This window comes from Chlorocebus sabaeus, chromosome 26 (assembly GCF_047675955.1).
Source record: "Chlorocebus sabaeus isolate Y175 chromosome 26, mChlSab1.0.hap1, whole genome shotgun sequence".
In the NCBI taxonomy this organism is placed as follows: Eukaryota; Metazoa; Chordata; class Mammalia; order Primates; family Cercopithecidae; genus Chlorocebus; species Chlorocebus sabaeus.
Window position 1 is genome coordinate 41,063,828 of NC_132929.1, and position 23,960 is coordinate 41,087,787.

General features: G+C 39.8%; 1 protein-coding gene across 6 annotated transcripts in view; it reads right to left on the bottom strand.

Moving 5' to 3' along the window:
* Positions 1 to 305: 305 nt before the first annotated feature.
* DPP8 (dipeptidyl peptidase 8) overlaps positions 306 to 23,960 on the bottom strand; it is a 75,262-nt gene continuing 51,607 nt past the window's right edge. For 2 of the 6 annotated variants that reach the window (XM_008016229.3, XM_008016226.3), the window contains 8 exons: positions 23,388 to 23,540; positions 22,995 to 23,130; positions 20,083 to 20,228; positions 14,313 to 14,459; positions 12,328 to 12,480; positions 10,069 to 10,211; positions 8,787 to 8,898; positions 306 to 4,845 (listed from right to left, as the gene is read on the bottom strand). In XM_008016229.3, coding sequence (XP_008014420.1) covers positions 4,723 to 4,845; positions 8,787 to 8,898; positions 10,069 to 10,211; positions 12,328 to 12,480; positions 14,313 to 14,459; positions 20,083 to 20,228; positions 22,995 to 23,130; positions 23,388 to 23,540 — 1,113 coding nt within the window. In that variant the 3' untranslated portion in view covers positions 306 to 4,722. Of the gene's footprint in view, positions 4,846 to 8,786; positions 8,899 to 10,068; positions 10,212 to 12,327; positions 12,481 to 13,778; positions 13,913 to 14,312; positions 14,460 to 19,443; positions 19,852 to 20,082; positions 20,229 to 22,994; positions 23,131 to 23,387; positions 23,541 to 23,960 lie in introns of those variants that run through there. The other 4 variants (XM_073012242.1, XM_073012244.1, XM_008016230.3 and 1 more) reach the window with 3 other exon arrangements.

The following is a 23,960-nucleotide window of genomic DNA, read 5'->3' on the forward strand; positions in this document are numbered from 1 at the left end:
GGGTAGGGGATATGCTCCTCACTGGCTGTAAGCACCATTTACCCTTGTAGTATCAACCACTGGTTGTTGGGAACCACTTGCAGATTAGAAAGCAGTTCTCTGCACACCTCCCATTAGGCTTGGATGCATTTTGGTTAGTGTTTATACTAAAATCCCCATGTAATCCTTCATACTGCAGTCTCTCTTCTCCACTGCAAGCACATGACCTTGTTCATGTGTATTAGTCACTCCACAGTTGTCACTAATCAAGGCAAGGTTGTACATTTCCCATGGGCAAATGGGAGAAAAAGGAACATTTAAATCAGTTAATTTCAGCAGCATCTTTATTGCAACAAATAACCTGTAATAAAATGCAACAAAACTAATGTTTCACTTTACATGATTAAAAGCCATATACCTAAAAATGAGAAAACCCATAAGCTTACTGGAGTGAGACATGCAATTCTTTTTATACAAGTCAATGCTTAAAACAGCAGGCACTTTATGTTCTAAAATTAACCACCTGAACTCCAATTTTTGCTGAATACAACATAAATTTGTTTTGGGGTTACTTAAAAACAAACATACAAACACTACTTTTTCTTTACCTGTAAAGGACTTATGAAATGATTACCTAGAGCCCAGCACCTTGCACTAACATCTCCATATTTGAGGCTGGAAGATGGATAGGTGAGGCTGGGAAGGTGGGAGTCAAAAAAGTTTCCTTTCTCCTTTATATCTGCTGAAAATAGACACTCACCTTATATAGTTTAGAAATGGCCATGTCTCTTTTCTTACATCAAATAGCTATAAGATGGGCTCCCAGGCTTAAGCAAGCACTCTACTCTATATTCCAATCCTCAAATCCCCCACTATACCAAGGAAGACACATTTAGTGCAATGAATTTAATTAACTTCAGAATGTCATATACTAATTAGAAGTACTGCTTCATTAATAAGCATGCTTAGCATTTACTTTGGAATGGAAAAATTAACCATTTTTATGTGGTTACCTTTAAAATGTTTTATACGAATATATTAATAAATATTTATTTAAAAATTTACCTTTTCTATATATCATTTAACTACCATGAGGCAGGACACCTGGCTGGAGTCCAGCACCAACTGGCTACTAACTGGCTGTGTGGTCACGGGTATATTTCCTCCTCTCTCTCTAGCATGTAGGTTGTTCTTCTAACAAAAGAGAATATTAGATTAGATTAAATCAAAGATTGATTCCATCTTGGAAAATGCATGATTTAATAATGAGAAATCTTATAGGAATCATTCCACCTGAAGAGAACTATGCTATAGAAAGGTGGGCTATACTATCTGGAAGGAATAAAACAAGTAGTAAAAAAAAAAAAAAATTAGGCATCGGTATCAACATTGCATTTGTTTAAAAGGTAATGCATGCATTGTGACCTAATCCTCTTGTATGAGGCTTTGGAAAATAACCAGGAATGGCATAAAGACAAAAACTTTTATTCCAAAATTAATCTCCAGACAAACAGGATAGAAACAAAGTAAACATCTCCTGCTGCTTTCAGAGTGAGAAGGGCCAAACAAGTTACCACAGATGAGCAGCTTCATGGACTACTGTTTAGGTTCTTGTGAATCAGTCCAGTGTAAAAAATCACCTCTTATTAATCCAACTCCATTCTCTATAGAAGAGTTTCTTAAAGTAGTCCATAGATGACTTACTGTAGGATCGTGTGGAAAGCTTGTCAGAAATGCACATTCCTGGTGTCTACCTAAATCAATGGAATACAAATTTTTATTTATTTATTTTGAGGCAGAGTCTCACTCTGTCGCCCAGACTGGACTACAGTGGCGCCATCTTGGCTCACTGCAACTTCCGCCTCCTAGGTTCAAGTGATTCTCCTGCCTCAGCCTCCCGAGTAGGTTCGGGATTATAGGCACACGCCATCATGCCCGGCTAATTTTTTTGTATTTTTAGTAGAGACGGGGTTTCACCATGTTGACCAAGCTGGTCTTGATCTCCTGACTTCAAGTGATTCACCTGCCTTGGTCTCCCAAAGTGCTAGGATTACAGGTGTGAGCCACCATGCCTAGCCTGGGAATACATATTTTTAAGAGTGAGTTTCAAAACTCTACATTTCTTTTAGTAAGTATCCCAGATGAATCTTAGATTTTGAGTTCCACTACTCTAAAATGCTCAAGTAACTATCCCTCTTGATGGCTGTTCAAGTGTACACATTTATCAAGTCTTTAAAAACACAGTATGATATTATGTAACCTAGTGCTTTTTGGCTCCCACTAAACTGTTGCTACTTTTATATATTCTTGCCGTTTAAGCTGTTACCCACACTCATGGGGTACAAACTTTTAGTTAGATTTCTACTGATTGCCTCAATTGACTATGATATTTTCCACACTGGTTGTAAAAAGCAAATTCAGTCAAACTGTCTTTCTGTAAGTGAATTCATTCAGGTATTTTTTCCCTGCTAAAGAAGCAGAATGGCATTTAAGTGACTGGGAGTGATAATAGAAACATCTTTATGATAGGAGGAAAGAAGGCGGCAACATGCAAAAGGAAAACACCGGTGAATTCAAGAGTACATGAAGTTTTCTAAGTTTGTTTCGGTAAAATAAAAGATGCCATTTTGAAGAAACAGTCTTAATGTGTGAAAGGTTTCAATGGAGTAGCTGCTTAAAAGTTACTGTATACCATTTCTATTTTATATTGCATATAAGGATAGATCCTTTGAGGCCAATTAGTCAAAACAAAACAAAACAAAACAAAACACCCTCCACAGTCAGATACATACTTAAAGGGAAAAATACTTTCTTGGGGAAGAAAGTTACCCAAATCAATTTAATTTAACATTGAAAATATATATAAACAAATCTTGGCATGGGAAAATATCAAACATGAAAAGCAATACATATACAGATAATAAGAAAAAGCGTGGTATCTATTATACAGTATAAACACAAACAGCAAAACCCAATACCTTTCCCAACGACAGAACCACCATGTCATCCTGCCATTTCTGGGCTTTCCCTACCTCCCACTTGGTGTCAATGAAGTCCACCTCTTACCAGTAGTCACCAACCTTACTAATGAAGGCTGTGCTCTCTATGGGGAAATCTACTCTCTCTGTAGTGATGAGAAAGAAATACAGCAAATTTTCTTGGAGTGTTGTTTAAAAGTATTTGTAATAACTTTCTAAACACTGAAGTGTGTGATAAAAAGCATCAAACTCATAGATGCCTTCCCTGCCTTCGGTGTCAACGTGACCGATCTAGCACCCCAAGACTCTGACAGGGCAGATCTCAATTAGCACCTGAAAGCCTATGAGCTCTCTTCATAGCTAAATCCTAGTGCTAAACCAAGAAAAGTTCATGATCATTCAAGAAAACTGTTTATAGGCTTTAAACACCAAAAAAAAGAGAGCCATGGCTTGCCAGGGATTAGTTTATGGTAAAGAGGTTATCTGTAAACATTTGTATTTTAAGCTTACAATATCTAAATTATGTTCAAATAATTTTAAAAGGATAAAGTTTAAATGTGTAGGATTTCTAAACCTAAGAGGGAAAAAAAAAAAAAAAAAGAATTATAAAAGTAACTCTAAGGAACTTTTCCTCCCCTGAATCATGTTACTCTGTAGCTGTGCTGGCAAGACAGTGATTTATTGATTCTGGTTTCCTTAATATTCTAGTTGTTTAAATTTCAGTTTCCAAACATTTTCCTGAGTCTTTTTGTTAAAACTACTTCTGCTTAGTTTTTAATCAGGCCCTCACCACCTCTTCTCTCTGTCATTTCCCAAACCCAGGACTCCCCACCCCACTGTGATTCCCTTCAATCTCCTTAAAATTCTAGAATATTTTAATAAGGAAATTCCAAATGGAAACTGGCACCACTACATTTTCTGAAGAATTCTAGTGAATGTGTACTTTTTCCTTTTCTTAAAGGAAAAACAAAACAAAAAAAAAACTTGCCTGCAAATATTTAAGCTCTAATCATTTAAAAATTTTCTGCCTGTAATTATCAGTATCATGACTAATTAAATCCATGCTACATATACAGTTACTAGCCTTTATGCAAAAGGAAAAGCCCACTCCGTTAATATCATCAAAGAAAAATGAGAATTATTTATACTAGATACAGATTAAATTGGCTAAAAACTGGTCAGTGCCAAAACAAGTGTCTTTAGGAGGCCACTAAGTTATCCTTGAAAAATCAATAATGAATGACTGGTTAAGTCAAGTTTAATAGTTATTAGTTCATAACATGCTGGATATGCCCAAGCAATGAAGCATAAGCTATTCAATTACATTTAAGTGCTATCAAATCTGTAACTAGTCAGAGATTCTGGAACTGAACCAAACCAATCACTAATATCATATTTTAACAAACTCAAAATTATACTATAAAAATACACTAATTAAGTTCATGAAGTTTATAATACTATTAAAAGTGAAAATAGGGTAGTATGAATACATGGTGTTAATGCTTTTTTTTTTTTTTGAGTAATTCTCATGGTATTGCTGGGTCTCTCAGGAATATGTATCATTTGATTTTGAGCATGTGGGGTTAAGGTATTAGATTACTACCACAAACTGTAGACCCCTGCATGGCACCACATTTATTTTCAGGAGTAGATGTTACGTGGCAGGTATCAAAGTGTGATGATCAATTCTGTGTTTTCTATTGATTAATCCTCCTCATTTGGTTAAACAGCCAGTGTATACCAGAGAGTTCTATACAGGTCAAAATTATATCACTTTTAGAGCAGCAATACGTGATCCAAGGTTTTCTTGAAGGTAGTGCAAAAGATGCAGTTCATAATGTTCTCCAGATTCAGGAACTCTTATGCTGTGTCTCTCCTGAGGATAGATCTTACCAACAACAAAAAATAAACATACAAAAAAAAAAAAAAGAATTTAGTAATACATCCTCTTCCAAAGCTTTCCAGAGATTTTAAACAGGATTAATAATATGAATCACAGCCTCTATGCAATATTGTAGAATAAATCGTATCTAAACGCTCCTCTCCTCATCTTATGATTTCCTTATTAAACATTAGGCTTAATGATGGATTTACCTGTAGACCAATGGTTTGTTCTCTAAGCGTGGTCTATAGACTTTCAGATGTCTCTGAAAGCTTTTCAACGGATACAAACGGTCAAAACTACTTTTAGAACAACACAAAGACATTATTTGCCTTTACTTGTTGTGTCAGCATTTACAGTGATGACGCAAAAGCAAAGGTGAGTAAAACTGCTGGGTAGCATGAATCAAGGCGCTATCATTAAACTGCACTAGAAGTCACAGTATTCCTCACCACCACACACTTCCAATAAAAAGAAAAATGTCAGTTTCAATTAAGTAGCGGTAAAAATGAGAATTTATTAAGTTACAACCTTTGAGTAGAAGTCTTTAATATTCTGTTTATGAAATGGGAATGCATAAAGCACCTGTGCTACAGGATGTCTCAAGGAAAAGTACTAGTGTGAATGAGTCACAAGCTGAACTGCTGCTTTTTAAATGGAACTCCATTTTTAACTTCAAAGAATGACTGACAACTACGGTTATTTAGGGTATCCAGTAAATATTTTCTCAAAAGTGAATGAAGTGAGTTGGCCACTTCATGGACAACAACTGACAGTATTTGTTGCCAATGATAAAATCTGGGCTTTTGAGTTAGAATTTTGGAAAACTTGCATCTACTACTATTAACTAATGAGCTTCCCAATACTTAGACACATTTCTGATGAGATCAGTGGTAATATAACTATATGTGATTTTTAAAATATTGTACAATAAAAGGCGTCAACATTTGAAAGACTGGAATAACACAGTGAGCCAGTATTTTCCAGATGGCTAATGCATGGTAAAAGATCCATTTGAAGTATAAGATCCACACTTTAACGTAACAGAATATGAAGTTTATATATATCACTTCAGATTCCACACTAAAACCTAGCTTTAAGTCAGATGCAGGAGCCCATTCCCTGTAGTCTCAACTACTTGGGAGGCTGAGGTGGGAGGACTGCTTGACCCCAGGAGTTTGAAACCAGCCCAGGAATCATAGTAAGACTTCAATTAAAAAAAATAAAATTAAAAAACAACAAAAAATTCATTGGTGGGCATGGTAGCTCACCTTGCTTGCAATCCTAGCACTTTGGGAGGCTGAGGTGGGAGGATCACTTGAGTTCAGGAGTTTGAGATCAGCCTGGGCAACTTAGTGACACCCATCTCTTATTTATTTTTAAAAATATATTTAGGCCAGGCGCAGTGGCTCATGCCTGTAATCCCAGCACTTTGGAAGGCCGAAGTGGGTGGATCACGAGGTCAGAAGATTGAGACCATCCTGGCTAACACAGTGAAACCCCGTCTCTACTAAAAATACAAAACATTAGCCAGGCCTGGTGGTGGGTGCCTGCAGTCCCAGCTACTCGGGAGGCTGAGGCAGGAGAATGGCAGGAACCTGGGAGGCGGAGCTTGCAGTGAGCTGAGATTGCGTCACTGCACTCTATCCTGGGAGACAGAGCCTAAGACTCTGTCTCAAAAATATATATATATATATATATATATATATATATATAACCTGGATGTAGTGGCTCACACCTGTAATCCCAACACTTTTGGAGGCTAAGGCCTCAAATCACCTGAGGTCAGCAGTTCAAGACCAGCCTAGTCAACATGGTGAAACCTCATCTCTACTAAAAGTACAAAAAAATTAGCTGGGCATAGTGGTACGAGCCTGTAGTCCCAGGTACTCAGGAGGGTGAGGCACGAGAACTGCTTGAACCTGGGAAGCAGAGGTTGCAGTTAGCCAAGATCACATTACTGCATTCCAGCCTGGGTGACAGAGCAAGTCTCCATTTCAAAAAAAAAAATATATATATATATATATATTTATTTATATATATATAAAATAAAAAGTATACATGATATATATATTTAAAACAACAAAAACAAACAAAATCCCACAACCTTTAAGAAACTACCACTTGTCCAGTTTTGGTACAGTATCAAAGAATGGTATCTACAATTAACTGAAAAAGCTAAAATACTACTCCCATTTCTTTTTTTTTTTTTTTTATGGACTCCACTCTGTCACCCAAGCTGGAGTACAGTGGCACGATCTCGGCTCACTGCAACCTCTGCCTCCCGGGTTCATGCAGTTCTCATGCCTCAGACTCCTGAGTAGTTGGGATTACAGGCATGCACCACCACACCCGGTTAATTTTTGTATTTTTATTTTTATTTTTTTTGGAGATGGAGTCTCACTCTGCCACCCAGGCTGGAGTGCAGTGGCGCAATCTTGGCTCACTGCAAGCTCTGCCTCCCAGATTCACTCCATTCTCCTGCCTCAGCCTCCCGAGTAGCTGGGACTACAGGCGCCCGCCACCGCGCCCGGCTAATTTTTTGTATTTTTAGTAGAGACAGGGTTTCACCATGTTAGCCAGAATGGTCTCAATCTCCTGACCTCGTGATCCACCTGCCTTGGCCTCCCAAAGTGTTGGGATTACAGGCGTGAGCCACTGTGCCTGGCCCCATTTCATAACTACATACTCCGTGAGGCCAAATTTTTCTTCACATACTTTAGCCAAAACAACATATCACAACAGACTGAGTACAGAAAGAGACATAAGAATGTAAGTGTCTTCTTTATTATTATGTCAGACATTAAAGGAACTTAGAAAAATGTAAAATATTGCTGTTTTTCTCAGTAAATTATTTTTTTGTTTTGGAATACAGTTTTTCTCTATGAAAAATGTGATTTGTGTTAACATGTCATAGTTTATTATTATCATTTTTGAGACAGAGTTTCACTCTTGTTGCCCAGGCTGCAGTGCAATGGCGTAATCTCGGCTGATCGCAACCTCTGCCTCCCCAGTTCAAGCAATTCTCCTGCCTCAGCCTCCCAAGTATCTGGGATTACAGGCGTGCGCCACCATGCCCAACTAATTTTTGTATTTTTATTAGGGACAGGGTTTCTCCATTTTGGTCAGGCTGGTCTCGAACTCCTGACCTCAAGTGATCCGCGCCCACCTTGGCCTCCCAAAGTGCTGGGATTACAGGCATGAGCCACTGCACCTGGCTGATAGTTTATTATTTTAAAATATTTAAAATTTTTCTCAGTTTTAATATCTTATATGAGAAATATTCATTGATATAACCAACATAAACAAAGTTCTTTGGTAGGTAAAGGTGTCCTGAAACCAAAAAGCTTAAAAATTACTGCTATAAATATCTCATAGTTTAAACATAAATATCAACTGAAATGTTAAAAAGGAAAGAGTAATTTTTTCAATTTTTGTGTGCACATAATCTGTTTAAGGAGTAAAACATAGTTTTAAGAAAAACTGAAATAAGGATCTATAAATGGAGCAATGGAGGAGGGTAACTTGCTGGTTTCTGCTCCAATGTCAATGTAAAATAAAAGAAAATTAAAAGACCATATAATCAGGCCCTAAAAATCCTTTTACAACCATGAAATCAAAATAGCACATCTTCACCCTTCAAAGCGGAAAAAGAAAAGCAAAGGAGAACAGTGAATAACTTCCTGTCATCTTTTCCATGCTTCCAAACTGAAAGCAGATACAGACACACAGTCATGTAATCTGATAGGCAGATATGTCAGCCTGACTGCAACAGAATCTTAATTTTTATCCAACTACAGGCACTACTAAATATGCCTCTTACTTTAGTTCTCTTAAGCAGAGGGTGGACACTCTAAAAATCTGGACTTACCCTACAGTTAATAGATTTCAAAGTAATCAATCACTAATCATGACTGCATTTAACCAGAAAATGTAGAATAACTCACCTGTAAATCATATGGCTTTCCAGCCCTCACTAAAAAACTCAGTAATATACTGGTATGTGCAAAATGGACATTCTCATCCAGGAACCCATGTAAGAGCAGTAAACGATTTGGTCTGGAGAAATGGAAATATTACAGGATTAGGCAAAATAGTACAGTATTTGGGAAAACAATTTCACTTATATAATCATACTTAACCATATTAACTTCCTGATACTGCAATGTTAGAATAAGAATTCAATATTTTCAATATTAAATTTGTAACATATTAACCAGATACCACATGTAATGAAAGATTAAAAAAAGATCTTGTGTTCAATTATTTATAATTAAAATATTAAAACACATCTATAATTATAGCATGTCCCCAGAAAAACTATGTGTAAAATATATTCAGGCAGACATAAAATTTTTTTCACCTTGAAAGTCGTGTACTTAACTTTTTTCAGCAAAAACAACTGCTTCAAATATAACTTGTAAAAAAAACATCATATGAACTGGCCTGTAATTCAGTTTTAAGAAATAGCCATGATAAGGGCCGGGCGCGGTGGCTCAAGCCTGTAATCCCAGCACTTTGGGAGGCCGAGACGGGCGGATCACGAGGTCAGGAGATCGAGACCATCCTGGCTAACACGGTGAAACCCCGTCTCTACTAAAAAGTACAAAAAACTAGCCGGGCGAGGTGGCGGGCGCCTGTAGTCCCAGCTACTCGGGAGGCTGAGGCAGGAGAATGGCGTAAACCCGGGAGGAGGAGCTTGCGGTGAGCAGACATCCAGCCACTGCACTCCAGCCTGGGTGACAGAGCAAGACTCCGTCTCAAAAAAAAAAAAAAAAAAAAAAAAAAAAGAAATAGCCATGATATTCTAGTATAACATATTCATCTTGGTTTTTCAGTATTTGAATTTTCCATTAGGATTAAAGACAATTTTTAAAAATACAATTAAAAATTTATAATCTTCATTTTAAAGCTTGAATTAGGCTGTGCCCGGTGGCTCATGCCTGTAAACCCAGAACTTTGGGAGTCTGAGATGGGCAGATAACTTGAGACCACCTTAGGCAACATGGTAAAATCCTGCCTGACTCTACTAAAAATATAAAAAATTAGGTGGGCATGGTGGCACGTGCCTGTAGACTCAGCTACTCGGGGGCTGAGGTGGGAGGATCCTCTGAGCCCAGGAGTTTGACGATGCAGGGAGCCCTGATCATGCCACTGCACTCCAGCCTAAGTGACAGAGTGAGACTCTGTCTCAATTTAAAAAAAAAAAAAAAAAAAGCTTGCACTTACTCAGAGGGGAACTTTTCTGCTTGCATGGCCACAGATCCTAAGTAATAGCCCTGTTCATTCTGGTCAGGGTGACCCATATAACGTTCCGTGTATCCTGTATCATAGAAGATCCACAGAGTGACTGGGGCCCCAGCAATAGCAACCTGCATAAGATGACATTGACAGTCAAGTGTGGTCTGGAAAAAGAGTGGCTAGCAGTGAGATCTTACAACTGCAAAATTACACTGTAAAATTATCCTTAAGCTTTAGCCTTACGACTGGCGCATACATGTCTTAGGCAACTCAGAATACTGAAGTGAAGTGCCAAGGTCAAGAATTTGATACTCTGTGAGTCAGTTTCATGTTCCATGGGCATTCTACATACCAAACCTTTAACCTGGGCTAGCTGAAATACAAAAGCTGGGCATGTTGTTAAAAGACAACTGAACTACATCCTGCTACTGAGGAAAAAATGTGCGAGAACTGTCAGTTTTATGTAAAAAAGGAGCCACCTTTTTTTTTTTAAGCCTTTGTTGGCAGTACAGAATTTAAAACAATAAATGAAATATACTAAAAATTTGCCTCATTTTAAGGCTCTTATACATAGTTTTATATTTAAATACTCTAATTATTCTCTTGACAGCTACAAGTCTGGGAAAATTATGGGAGTAGTCAGAATTTATTTATGGTTATTATAAAGATCATCTAGACATATGTGCAAGAATAAAACCCTTATTTTGTTCTTAAAAATAAAAGTTAAGGGTCAGGTGCAATGGCTCATGCCTGTAATCCCAGCACTTTGGGAGGCCGAGGCAGGTGGATCACCCAAGGTCAGGAGTCTGAGACCAGCCTGGCAAACATGGTGAAATCCTATCTGTACTAAAAATACAAAAATTAGCTGGGAATAGTGGTGGGCGCCTTTAATCCCAGACTGAAGCATGAGAATTGCTTGAACCTGAGAGGTGGAGGTTGCAGTGAGCCGAGATCGCACCACTGCACTCCAGCCTGGGTGACAGCAAGACTCTGTCTCAAAAATAAAATAAAAAATAAAAATTTTAAAAATTACTTTTCACTGTAAAGTAACATCATGTTATTGAAATATTAAAAAAAAGAAACACTACTCATAATTCCTATTCTCAACAATTATCCTTATGTATTTTCTTCTAGTATATTCTTCCAAGAGTTTGTTTACAGAATTGTAAGCATTTATACATTTAATAATTCACTCATTCAACGCACTTATTGAGGGCCTACTATGTGCCAAGCATTAGGCTTGACTGCTGATACAGTGGTGTACAGCACAAACAGGTCCCTGCCCTCATAGCTTGCAGTCCAATAATTAAGTAATTACAATCCAATAGGTATGTTGTATGTGCCTTACTAATCGTAACCATCTCCTATAATCTTTGGCACGTATCTATAAACAGTTAGTAACTAGTTATCCAGTTGATGTTTAAACATTATATATGTTTAAAAGAGAAATACACATACACACACACATATATACATATAAAACTTGAAGGCTGGGAGCAGTGGTTCACGCCTGTAATCCCAGCACTTTGGGAGGCCAAGGCGGACAGATCACTTGAGGTCAGGAGTTCAAGACCAGCCTAGCAAACATGGTGAAACTCCATCTCTACTAAAAGTACAAAAATTAGCTGGAAATCGTTTGAACCTGGGAGGTGAAGGCTGCAGTGAGCCAAGATCATGTCACTGTGCTCCAGTCTGGGTGAAGAGCGAGACTCTGTCTCAAAACAAAACAAAACAAACAAAAAAACAAACGAGATATATATATACATTTCACATGGCTCTTAAACATACAAACCCTAACATTCTACAATATGGCCAACTCTGGGCCAGGCGCAGTGGCTCATGCCTGTAATCCTAGCAGTTTGGGAGACCAACACGGGTGGATCTCTTGAGGTCAGGAGTTTGAGACCAGCCTAGCCAATATGGTGAAATCCCATCTCTACTTTAAAAAAAAAAAAAAAAAAATTAGCCAGGTGTGGTGGCCGGCACTTGTAATCCCAGCTATTCAGGAGGCTGAGACATGAGAATCGCCTGAACCCAGGGGGCAGAGGTTGCAGTGAGCCAAGACTGTGCCACTGCACTCCAGCCTGGGCGACAGAGCAAGACTTTGTCTCAAAAAAACAAAAACAAAAACCCAAAAAAACATTGCCAACTCTGTAAACCTTCAGGAAATAGACATTTTTATATATCCTCTATTTACAGAAAAATCTACCCTTATTGCAAAAATGAGTATAATAGGAAGTCACATACCCTGAAGATATCTGACCTCTGCATTAATGCCATCAGGGAGAGGTATCCTCCATAGGACCAGCCGTGGATGCCCACACGATCTAAGTCAATGAAATCATATCGAGAAGCTAGATATTGGAGTCCTTCCACCTGATCATCAATTTCTATTTGACCCTGTCAAAAAAGGGAGAACATTTCACTGATTCTGATGAATAAAAGTCTCATAAGAGTGCTTTTAAAGATGATAAATGTTTTTACTAAAAATATCTGTAGGTCTTTTAATTTTTATTTTATTTATTTTTTGAGATGGAGTCTCACTCTGTTACCCAGGCTGGAGTGCAACGGCATAATCTTGGCTCACTGCAACCTCCGCCTCCTGGATTCAAGCGATTCTCCTGCCTCAGCCTCCCGAGTAGCTGGAATTACAGGCATGCGCCACCATGCCCAGCTAATTTTTGTATTTTTTAGTAGAGACGGAGTTTCACTATGGCCAGGTTGGTCTCGAACTCCTGACCTCTCAAGTGATTCGCCCGCCTCGGCCTCCCAAATTGCTGGGATTACAGGTGTGAGCCACCACACCCGGCCCTGTAGGTTTTTTTAGATTAGAATTTACTACCAACTGAGATTCTGTTGCTCCCTCTCCCTCAAATTTTTAAAAAATCTATTTGGAGATAGGGGCCTATAGCTTCTGTTGCTAGCCTGTCCTAGAGTTTAGTTACCACTTAGTCATAAAGCTCCTTCCTATTGCTACTCAAACTGTCCCTTGCTATTTGGGTATTTCCCATTTCCATTTGTTCTGTTGTCTGCTAAGAGGTCAGCATCTTCCTTGTAACAAGCCTTCCTATACCCAAAGACAAAAAATTAGCCCCTTAAGTAATTAATTTTACTTCTCCTTTTTATTTATGTATTTTTTTGGAGACATGGTCTCACCCTGCTGTCCAGACTGGAGTGCAGTAGTGTGACCATGGATCACTGTAGCTCAACCTCCCAGGCTCAAGTGATCCTCCCACCTCAGCCTCTCAAGTAGCTGGGACCCCAGGCATGCGCCACCATGCCCAGCTAATTTTTTAACTTATTTGTAGAGGTGGGGGTCTCATTATGTTGCCCAGGTTGGTCTTGAACTCCTGGGCTCAAGTGATCCTCCTGCCTTGGCCTCCCAAAGTGTTAGGATTACAGGCGTGAGCCAATGCACCTGGCCTACTTCTCCTTTTTAATTTTTAGTGCAGTAAAGCAGAAGGAATTGCTCTTGAGGCCCTATCTTCTTATTTCCCTATTATATTACCTCTAGGAACTGAACATACTACTTCTTTAAGGTCCTAATTCCTACCACCACCACCTTGTCTATATTACTAGGCCTGCCAGTGTACGCAATCTCACTTCACTGAGCCAAAAACAAAAATAAAAACAAAAAAACTTACATGAGAATACAACATAAGGTCAAAGAACTGGCTGTGGGAGAAAATCCCCATGTCTTACTCAGCATGTCCAATAACACTGGCAAACACAGTAACTGCCTTACTGTGCAAAAGGAACATCGGATTCTCATCATTTCCCAAAGCAGCAGAAAGGACATGGGGCATCTCTAAAAGGTAGCATTTAAAGCTTCCTGTAGAGAGAAAGAGGCTTGTCACAAGGAAGGCACTAACCAGTTGGATTCCCTCTTCACAGAGGACAGAACAAATCTCAATAATTCCTTAACAGTGTCCAGGATGCTGAAAGCTAAATGGTGCTAAATTCTACCCAAGTGGACATACAAAATAGAGAGGGTATTTCTATGTACAAGTGGCTCTATCTCAGTTCTCCAAAGTTACATATAGGTGACATGAGCTAGCCTAGTGTACATCAAGTTGCATCTTCTCTCCCACCCCTAAACTCTAACACATATACACTCTCATTCACTCATTCATAGCCCCTTCCCCCAACTCTCTTTCAAGGGTTTCACACCAAACAATACACCAGAAAAATGTAAATGTCTGTAAAAGAAAAGTGTTTTTATGCTCACATACCATTTTATATTTAAAGGCGCCTTCAAATTTAAGCCCTCGGTGACAGGATCCCCTGTTGTCTATCACCACAACCACATAACCTAGAGAGGCTAGGGTATTCAAGCGGAAATACTTGACTCCTTTAAACCGATTATTCACCAACTGCACCTGAGGAAGAAACACAACTTCAGTTTATCATATGGAGGCATATAAAAACCCAAGAGTGGCAGGGCATTGCAAGAAATAGAAAGCTTAATTTCACTATTATTTTACCTTTAAAATGCAATTTTTAAAGTCATTTATTTTTATATTAACTTAAGTCTTTTCATGTTTATGTTGCTTCCTGCTTAACTTCACACTCAAGTTCAGGGCAATTACTGAACAACCGTAGGCTTTAAAATTCTAACTTAGATATTAATTACATATAAGTGAATCAATCCACCCCATATAAAAAGTTACTAAACTGATTATTTCTACCCTGAAGAACTGTGTTATTCAAATGACAGTTACAAGGACAAATAAGAAAAACTTTCCTCCCCATCAGACATCAGACATCAGACATGACTGCTGCTTGGCTTCTTCCACTGGCTACCATTACCCTTCAGAATAAGTCTACATGTCCCTTGAGATCTTTGGCTACCTCTGACCTCATCTCATACCATTTCCCTCCACGTGCACTGTACTCTAACCTTATTGTCAACACTATCAAGTTGGTTCTAGTCCCAGGAACTTGACATTTACCGTTTTCTGTGTCTGGAATGCTTTTCTCTCATATATTTTGCATGGCTCATTCCTTGTCAATGTTTGTAACCTCAGGAGAGGTCTTGCCATCCCCTTTCCCAGCAAATCTTCATAGAACTTCCATTATAAAAAGTCATACTTTTAGGCCAGGTGTGTTGGCTCACACCTGTAATCCCAGCACTTTGGGAGGCTGAGGCGGGTGGATCACCTGAGGTCAGGAGTTCGAGACCAGCCTGGCCAACATGGCAAAACCCTGTCTCTACTAAAAACAAAAAATTAGCTGGGCATGGTGGGGAGTGCCTGTGGTCCCAGTTACTCAGGAGGCAGAGGCATGAGAATTGCTTGAACCCAGAAGGCAGAGAGGTTGCAGTGAGCCAAGATCATACCACTGCACTGTAGCCTGGGCAGCAGAGAGAGACTCTGTCTCAAAAAACAAAGAAACAAAAATCATACCTTTTTTTTTTTTTTTTTTTTTTTTGAAGAGATGGGGTCTCCAGGCTGGAGTGCAGTGGCACAATCATAGCTCAGTGCTGCCTCAAATTCCTGGACTCAAGTAATCTTCCTGCCTCGGCCTTCAAGTAGCTGGGACTACAGGTGTGCACCACCATGCCTGGTTAATTTTTAATTTTTTTTTGTAGACATAGGGTCTCACCATCATATCTTTTTATGTTTGCTTATTATTTTCCCTTTATGGTCCATGAAGTGGAACATTAGTCTGACATGTTCACCGGGTATCCTCACTGCCTAGAACAGTACCTAGCACATCACAGGAACTTAATACCTGTTTGCTAAATGAATGAATGAAAAAGAGAAATAGGAGAATTTTTTTTTCCATTTCTACCTTGGGAAGAGGGTGTTTGGTGGGTAAAGGTACTTGTATTTATTTATTTACTTAAGAGATGGTGTCTCACTCTGTACCTCAGGCTGGAGTGTGGTGGTGCAATCATAGTTCACTACATAGTCCACCTCGAACTCCTGGGCTAAAGCAATCCTTCCACCTCAGCCTCTGAATAGCTGGGATTAATATGTGTGTCACAGCACCTGGCTAAAGATTTGTCTTTAAAGGGAGAGTGCTGAAAGAAGAAATACTAGGCAGAGAAGAACACAAATATGAACATTTAAAGAAAACCACCTCACTTCTTTGTCTGCTACCATGTATAGAAGATGGTCTCAATTGCTTGATATGAACACTTAAATATACTGCCTTTTGGCACTGGCAATCCAAAAGTCTCCTTCAGTATCAATTCTTCAAAACCTGTGTCCTGTTATCATCTAGCCTGATCTCTTTGCATTTTTATTTGCAGAACAGTGTCTGGCACATTCTAGGAAATATTGTAAGTACCTGTTACACAAACTTTTGTTTTTTGAGATGTAGTCTTGCTCTGTCACCCAGGCTGGATTGCAATGGCATGATCTCGGCCCACTGCAACTTCAGCCTCCCAGGTTCAAGCGATTCTCGTGCCTCAGCCCCCGAGTAGCTGGGATTACAGGTGTGCACTACAATGCCTGGCTAATTTTTGTAATTTTAGTAGGGTTGAGGTTTCACCATGTTAGCCAGGCTGGTCTCAAACTCCTGACCTCAAGTGATCCGCCCACCTCAGCCTCCCAAAGTGCTGGGGTTACAGGCATGAGCCACCTCACCCAGCCTTGTCAAATAAATGCTTAGAAACACAGCTGTTAATAATGGAGAGTTTAAGAAACTAAACTGATCCTTGATAACTTTAGTGGGAAATATCTGTTGCTTTTCTTGTATTTCACTCTTTTCTGACCTATAGAAATTGCTGCCTTTGGTGACAAAGTAATTCGCTTCACGTTATGAATTGTGACACTATTGCTGTTTCAACAGATTTCCCCTTAGACATGAATACACACCAAAGAACAGTTTTGACCACATGAACATCATACTCTTAAAAGATTTAAACACATTTTACAATGTTATTGTGTGCTATTAAAAAGACCTAGTCCTATATTAGGGAGTCTCTTCATAATTAACCCAAATGAAGTCATCAAACAAGATGAATGATCTTCCAAGAGGCTGAAGGGACAGGGGCACTATATCATGTGAAATCTCATGGGAAAATCTCCCTGCAAACTGAATGCCAGATTCTTTTTTTTTTTTTTTTTTTTAAAGATGGAGGTCTTGCCCAGGCTGGTCTCAAACTCCTGGGCTCAAGTAATCCTCCCACCTCGGCCTCCCAAAGTGCTGAGATTACAAGCGTGAGCCACCACACCCGGGCAGATTCTTCTGTTTCTTCTCTTTCGACACATGGTCTCACTCTCTTGTCTAGGCTGGAGTGCAATCACATGATCACAGCTCACTGCAGCTTCAAACTTCCTGGCTCAAGCAATCTTCCTATCTCAGCCTCCCAAGTAGCTGAGACCACAGGTGTTCGCCACCATGCCCAACTAATATTTTTACTTTTTGTAGAGATGGGGGGGTCTCCCTATCTTGCCATGCTGGTCTCGAACTCCTGGGCTAAAGTGATCCTCCTGTTTAAGCCTCCCGAAGTGCTGGGATTACAGTCATGAGCCACCGTACCCAGCCCAGATTCTTCTCTGGCCTCATCAAATTTGAATTTTTCCCAAGAACATTTTGAGAAAGAAATCAATAAATCACCCTAAGTCACCTATAGCTTTTCAAAAACCACATGGTGAAATTCACTCATAGTCTTTCAAATATGACTGTTCAGTAAGTGCAAAAAAGCATAACTGTACTGCATAAAGTATTCTAAACAATTAATTTTGTTTTGGCTGGGTGCAGGGGCTCACACCTATAATCCCAGCACTTTGGGAGGCTGAGGTGGGTGGATCACCTGAGCTCAGGAGTTCAAGACCATCCTGGCTAACATAATGAAACCCTGTCTCTACCAAAAATATAAAAATTAGCTAGGTGTGGTGCTGCGCACCCACAGTCCCAGCTCTCAGGAGGCTGAAGCAAAAGAATTGCTTGAACCTGGGAGGTGGAGGTTGCAGTGAGCTGAGATCGCGCCACTGCACTCTAGCCTAGCCAACAGAGCGAGACTCCGTCTCAAAAAAAAAAAAAAAAAAAAAAGTTTTAATTGAATTGGCTAACATTTTTTAAATTATGGTAAAATATATATAAAATTTACCATTTCAAGCATTTTAAGCATACAATTCAATGACATTAAATACATTCATGCTGTTGTATAACCATCACCATTATCCATTTCCAGAACTTTTTCATCACCCAAACAGAAATTCTGTACCCATTAATAACTCCTGGCCAGGCACAGTGGTTTACACCTGTAATCCTAGCACTCTGGGAGGCTGAGGTGGGTGGATCATCTGAGGTCAGGAGTTCCGAGACCAGCCTAGCTAACATGGTGAAACCCCGTCTCTACTAAAAATACAAAAAATTAGCCGGGCATGGTGGTGCACGCCTGTAATCCCAGCTATTAGGGAGGCTGAGGCAGGAGAATTGCTTGAACTCAGGAGGCGGAGGAGGTAGTGAGCTGAGATCCTGCCTCTGGAAGACAAAGTGAGACTGTGTCTCAAAAACAAACAAACAAAGAAACAAACAAAGAAACAAAACACTCAAACACTCCCCATCCTCCTTCCATCTAGTCCCTGACAACTTCTATTCTACTTTCTATCCCTATGAATTTGCCTATTATAGGTACCTCATACAATTTGGTATGCAGATACATTTCCAGATACTAAATAACTGGGTACAATTATTAATTATAAAGGGTATTACTAAGTTTAAGGATTGTATTATGAAAACACTGTAATTATATTTTAATTTCTTCCAAGGCTCAGTGTAGGATATATAATCAAGAATAAACAATTTTAAAATTTAGCAATTAACCAATACACCCATCCAAAATATATATTTTTTGATGGAGTCTCGCTCTGTCACCAGGCTGGAGTGCAGTGGCACTATCTCGGCTCACCGCAACCTCTGACTCCCTAGTTCAAGTGATTCTCCTGCCTCAGCCTCCCAATTAGCTGGGATTACAGGCAATTAGCTGGGATTACAGGCACGCGCTACCACGCCCAGCTAATTTTTATATTTTTAGTAGCGACAGGGTTTCACCATTGTTGGCCAGGATGGTCTTGATCTCCTGACCTTGTGATCTTCCCACCTCAGCCTCCCAAAGTTCTGGGATTACAGGTGTGAGCCACCGTGCCTGGTCAAAACATTTTACTCCAATAGTGAAAGCATTTACTGAACAGTCATTGGCTAATACTTAATCCAGAATAAGGAAAATCAAGGTATAAACTTCTTACTGTGCTAAATAGTAGTGTAACAGTTACCTTAACTAGCTCATAAAAATATTTTAATTTGCTTGAGAGATACGTTTCAGAATGAAGAGGGAGAATTCATTAGGCTACCAAGGCTTTCTGAAAATATCTGTTAAGACTCTTTTTATTTACCAAGACATTTAATTATTTCATTTTATTTCCCAAACAAGTTTATCTACATAGAAAGCAACATATTTACCTACTGACATGAATACCCACTGCTCTACACAGAGTTATAGTCCACACTGCAAATTAAGGAACTGACTTAGTGGCAGGGTGCGGTGGCTCACGCCTGTAATCCCAACGCTTTGGGAGGCTGAGGTGGGTGGATCACTTGAGGTCAGGAGTTCGAGACCAGCCTGACCAACATGGTGAAATCCCATCTCTACTAAAAATACAAAAAAAATTAGCTGGGCATGGTGGTGCATGACTGTAATCTCAGCTACTTGGGAGGCTGAGGCAGAAGAATCACTTGAACCTGGGAGGTGGAGGTTGCAGTGAGTCAACACTGCACCACTGTACTTCAGCCTGAGCAACAAGAGCAAAACTCCATCTTAAAAAAAAAAAAAAAAAAAAAAGATTTAGTGATTTATAAATTAAATCTCTAACAAAAAGCAGTTTCCTGACCCCTAAACTGAATAATTAGAATATAAGCTACAGTCAGTCATTAAGAGCAAATGCCCAAACAATACTCAAAATCTTAAACAACTGACTAGACATTTAAAAAAGATCTAAAATACATATGCTTATGGGTATATGTATATATGTATATAAATATGCCCACCTGAGGACCACCATATATGAACAGCACAGTTGGATATTTCTTTCCAGGCTGTAGATCATGAGGCTTGTACAGCATCCCATACAATGTAAATCCAGTAGTACTTTCAAAAGAGAAAATTTCTGGAGGGGTATAGTCAGGAAGAGGACCTGTGAATAGGTAACATACCACAGTCTACAAAAGAGTTCTTATGGGAGTGCTACAGTCTGGGAACAAGAAAGAATATATTAAAAGACAGCCCCTCCAACACAAACTGACCACCCCTCTTTCAGATAATAAGCTAGAATTTAAGCAAGAGTATATTCATCTTTAAAAACAAAACTAGGCCAGGCACGGTGGCTCACACCTACAATCCTAGCACTTTGGGAGGCTGAGGTGGGTGGATTGCTTGAGCCCAAGAGTTTGTGACCAGCCTGGGTGATATGGCGAAACCCTGTCTCTACAAAAAAATTTAAAAATTACGCAGGCATGGAGGTGTGCTCCTGCAGTCCCAGCTACTCAGGAGGCTGAGGCTGGAGGATTGATTGAGCCCAGGAGGCTGAGGCTACATTGAGCTGTGACTGCGCCACTGCAGTCCAGCCTGGGCGACAGAACAAGACACTGTCTTGACAACAACAAAAACCCACCAAATAAAAAACAACAACAAAACAAACATATCAAACTATTTCAGAAGCAGACACAGAGTGTTATCAATAATCCTTGGAGCCTAGGAAACGTCTATGTACAGAACTATACAAATACTTTATGCTCAATGTAACTTATTGTTGGTTAAACCATCTATCTGGTCAGAAACAAATAAAGCTGGGTAGGGGGTGAGGGAAATTATTAGTCAATTTAATTTTTCATGGTAGGTGACCAAAAATATTTGCTTCTGATCATTAGAAAATAAGCCTAACCAGAACTCAGAAAAAAGTCATTATCAGTTTGGTTCACTAAGGCTATACAGACATCTCCTAAGGGTCTGTGTACAGCGGATAATTTACAGTCTAGGCAGAGATCATCACCATATTACAAATTCGGATTCTGCTTGTGGATATTAAAACACACTTATATTTTTTCGTTCTGTACTAATTTCTTTTTTTTTTTTTTTTTTTTTTTTGAGACAGAGTCTCACTCTGTTGCCCAGGCTGGAGTGCAGTGGTGTGATCTCGGCTCACTGCAACCTCCACCTCCCAGGTTCAAGTGATTCTCCTGCCTCAGCCTCTCAAGTAGCTGGGACTACAGGTGCCCACCACCACGCCCAGCTAGTTTTTATATTTTTAGTAGAAGTGGGGTTTCACCATGTTGGTCAGGTTGCTCTTGAACTCCTGATATCAAATGACCCACCCACCTCAGCCTCCCAAAGTGCTGGGATTATAGACATGAGCCACCATGCCTGGCCTAATTTCTTAATCCCTTAGCAGAAATAGTGAATTAGTAACAATACTAGAAAAAAAGATTGGGGATTAAAGTGAATTAGAGGATACATAAAACCAGTCCATTCTTTTTTTTTTTTTTTTTGAGACGGAGTCTTGCTCCATTGCCCAGGCTGGAGAGCAGTGGCGTAATTTCAGCTTACGGCAACCTCTGCATCCTGGGTTCAGCAATTCTCTTGCCTCAGCCTCCTGAGTAGCTGGGACTACAGGCGTGTACCACCATGCCCGGCTAATTCTTTGTATTTTTTTTTTTTTTTTGAGACGGAGTCTCGCTCTGTCACCCAGGCTGGAGTGCAGTGGCTGGATCTCAGCTCACTGCAAGCTCCGCCTCCCGGGTTTATGCCATTCTCCTGCCTCAGCCTCCCGAGTAGCTGGGACTACAGGCGCCCGCCACCTTGCCCGGCTATCTTTTTGTATTTTTTTTAGTAGAGACGGGGTTTCACCGTATTAGCCAGGATGGTCTCGATCTCCTGACCTCGTGATCCGCCTGTCTCGGCCTCCCAAAGTGTTGGGATTACAGGCTTGAGCCACTGTGCCCAGCCAATTCTTTGTATTTTTTAATAGAGACAAGGTTTCACCGTGTTAGCCAGGATAGTCTCGATCTCCTGACCTTGTTATCCGCCCACCCTGGCCTCCCAAAATGCTGGGATTATCGGTGTGAGCCACCACGCCCAGCCCAGTCCATTCTTTATGTTTAAGAAATCAAACATTTTAAACAGATAATTCAGTGTTTCTCTCATTCCAGAGACAGCAAGTGTTCTTTTATTAAGATGGCCATTACAAGTGCTTCAAAAGTTTAAGAAAGCTATCAGCTGGTTACTCTCCAAAGCTGCAGCTTCCTTGCTCAAAGGGTCTTACCAGTTCAGAATACTATTATCTTCAAGTTCATTTGTTTACCTGAGAAATCATCAAAATTTGTGAATAAACTGTTTCCTAGCTGATACCTTGACTATTTTAATCTTATTTTCTTTTTTTTTTTGAGACAACGTCTTGCTTTGTCACCCAGGCTGCAGTTCAGTGGTGTTATCTTAGCTCACTGCAACCTCCGCCTTCGGGATTCAAGTGATGCTCATGCCTCAGTCTCCCGAGTAGCTGGGACAACAGGCACACAGCACCACGCCCAGCTAATTTTTGTGTTTTTAGTGGAGACGGGGTTTTACCGTGTTGGCCAGGCTGGTCCCGAACTCCTCACCTCAAGTGATCCACCCTCCTTGGTCTCCCAAAATGTAGGGATTACAGGCGTGAGTCACTGCACCTGGCCTTAATCTTATTTTCAAAAAGGCCTTCCAGACTTGCTCCTGCTTGGAGTGAGAAGTAAGCCATCTTATTCAGTAGTTAACAGAACAGGAGAAGTGGGATCTATCAGGAGCTCGGCAGCTCAGGGACAGGAAGTGGTGAGAGATGGGAAGACTTATTCAGGAAATCTGAAAATATGACACAAGTTTAGTGTACTAACATATTAATCCTACTTAACGTCAGGATCGGGGAAAAAAAGAATACCTGCTGAATCCAAAATGGTGGCCCAAAATTCCTTTGTTTTGCAAGTTAGATCATCTTCAGGACTTGATAGCTTGTAAAGGGACACGCAGTGGGGATTCTTCTGGTTACTATACTTACTTATAAAGAAATCACAATGCTAGGGAAAGAAGAAACAATTACATTTTTCCTTAGGGAGGCAGAAAAGGTTATCTGCTGTTACATCTGCACTAATGATATAGCAGGAGTATTATAAGAGACTATTTATATACATAAACAATGTTGAAGTTAAGCTTTTTAAAGCTTTTCCTTAGAGAATTAGGCTTTTGCAGGCCAATTTCACATCATTCAAAAGGAGTATTACATAAGCAGAGAGTTTTAATATGACACAAAACCCTTTTTAAACAAACTTAATACCTGACTGATGCAGCAAGAATGTGAATAGCCACGGTCAGTCAGCCTTGTCACCTCTCCAGGATTTATGTAACTGACTACGTACAGATGATGCTCTAAAGGGGAGTCTTTGGTGCCTTCAAAATATACCAGCCTTCTGACTTCATCAACTTGGATCTGACAAGATAACAACAATAACAAAATCAGGGCTAACATGACCTTGGCAAAGCTAACCCCCAATTTTATTTAGAATCACTTGAGTCACTTCCTGACTTATGCCTTTTTTTTTTTTTTGCTGCCACTATTAATAAACCTGAGTTAATTTTGCTTATTTATTTATTTATTTTTTAAAGAGTTGAGGTCTCACCTCTGCTACCCAGGCTGGAATGCAATGATGCGATCACGGCTCACTACAGCTTCAAAATCCGAGGCTGAAGCTATACTCTCATCCCAACCTCCTGTAGCTACAAGCATACACTACCATGCCCAGCTAAGTTTCTAAATGTTTAAAGAGATGTGGCCTCACTATGTTGCCCAAGCTGGTCTTAAACCCATGGCCTCAAGCAATCCTCCTGCCTCAGCCTCCTAAAGTGTTGG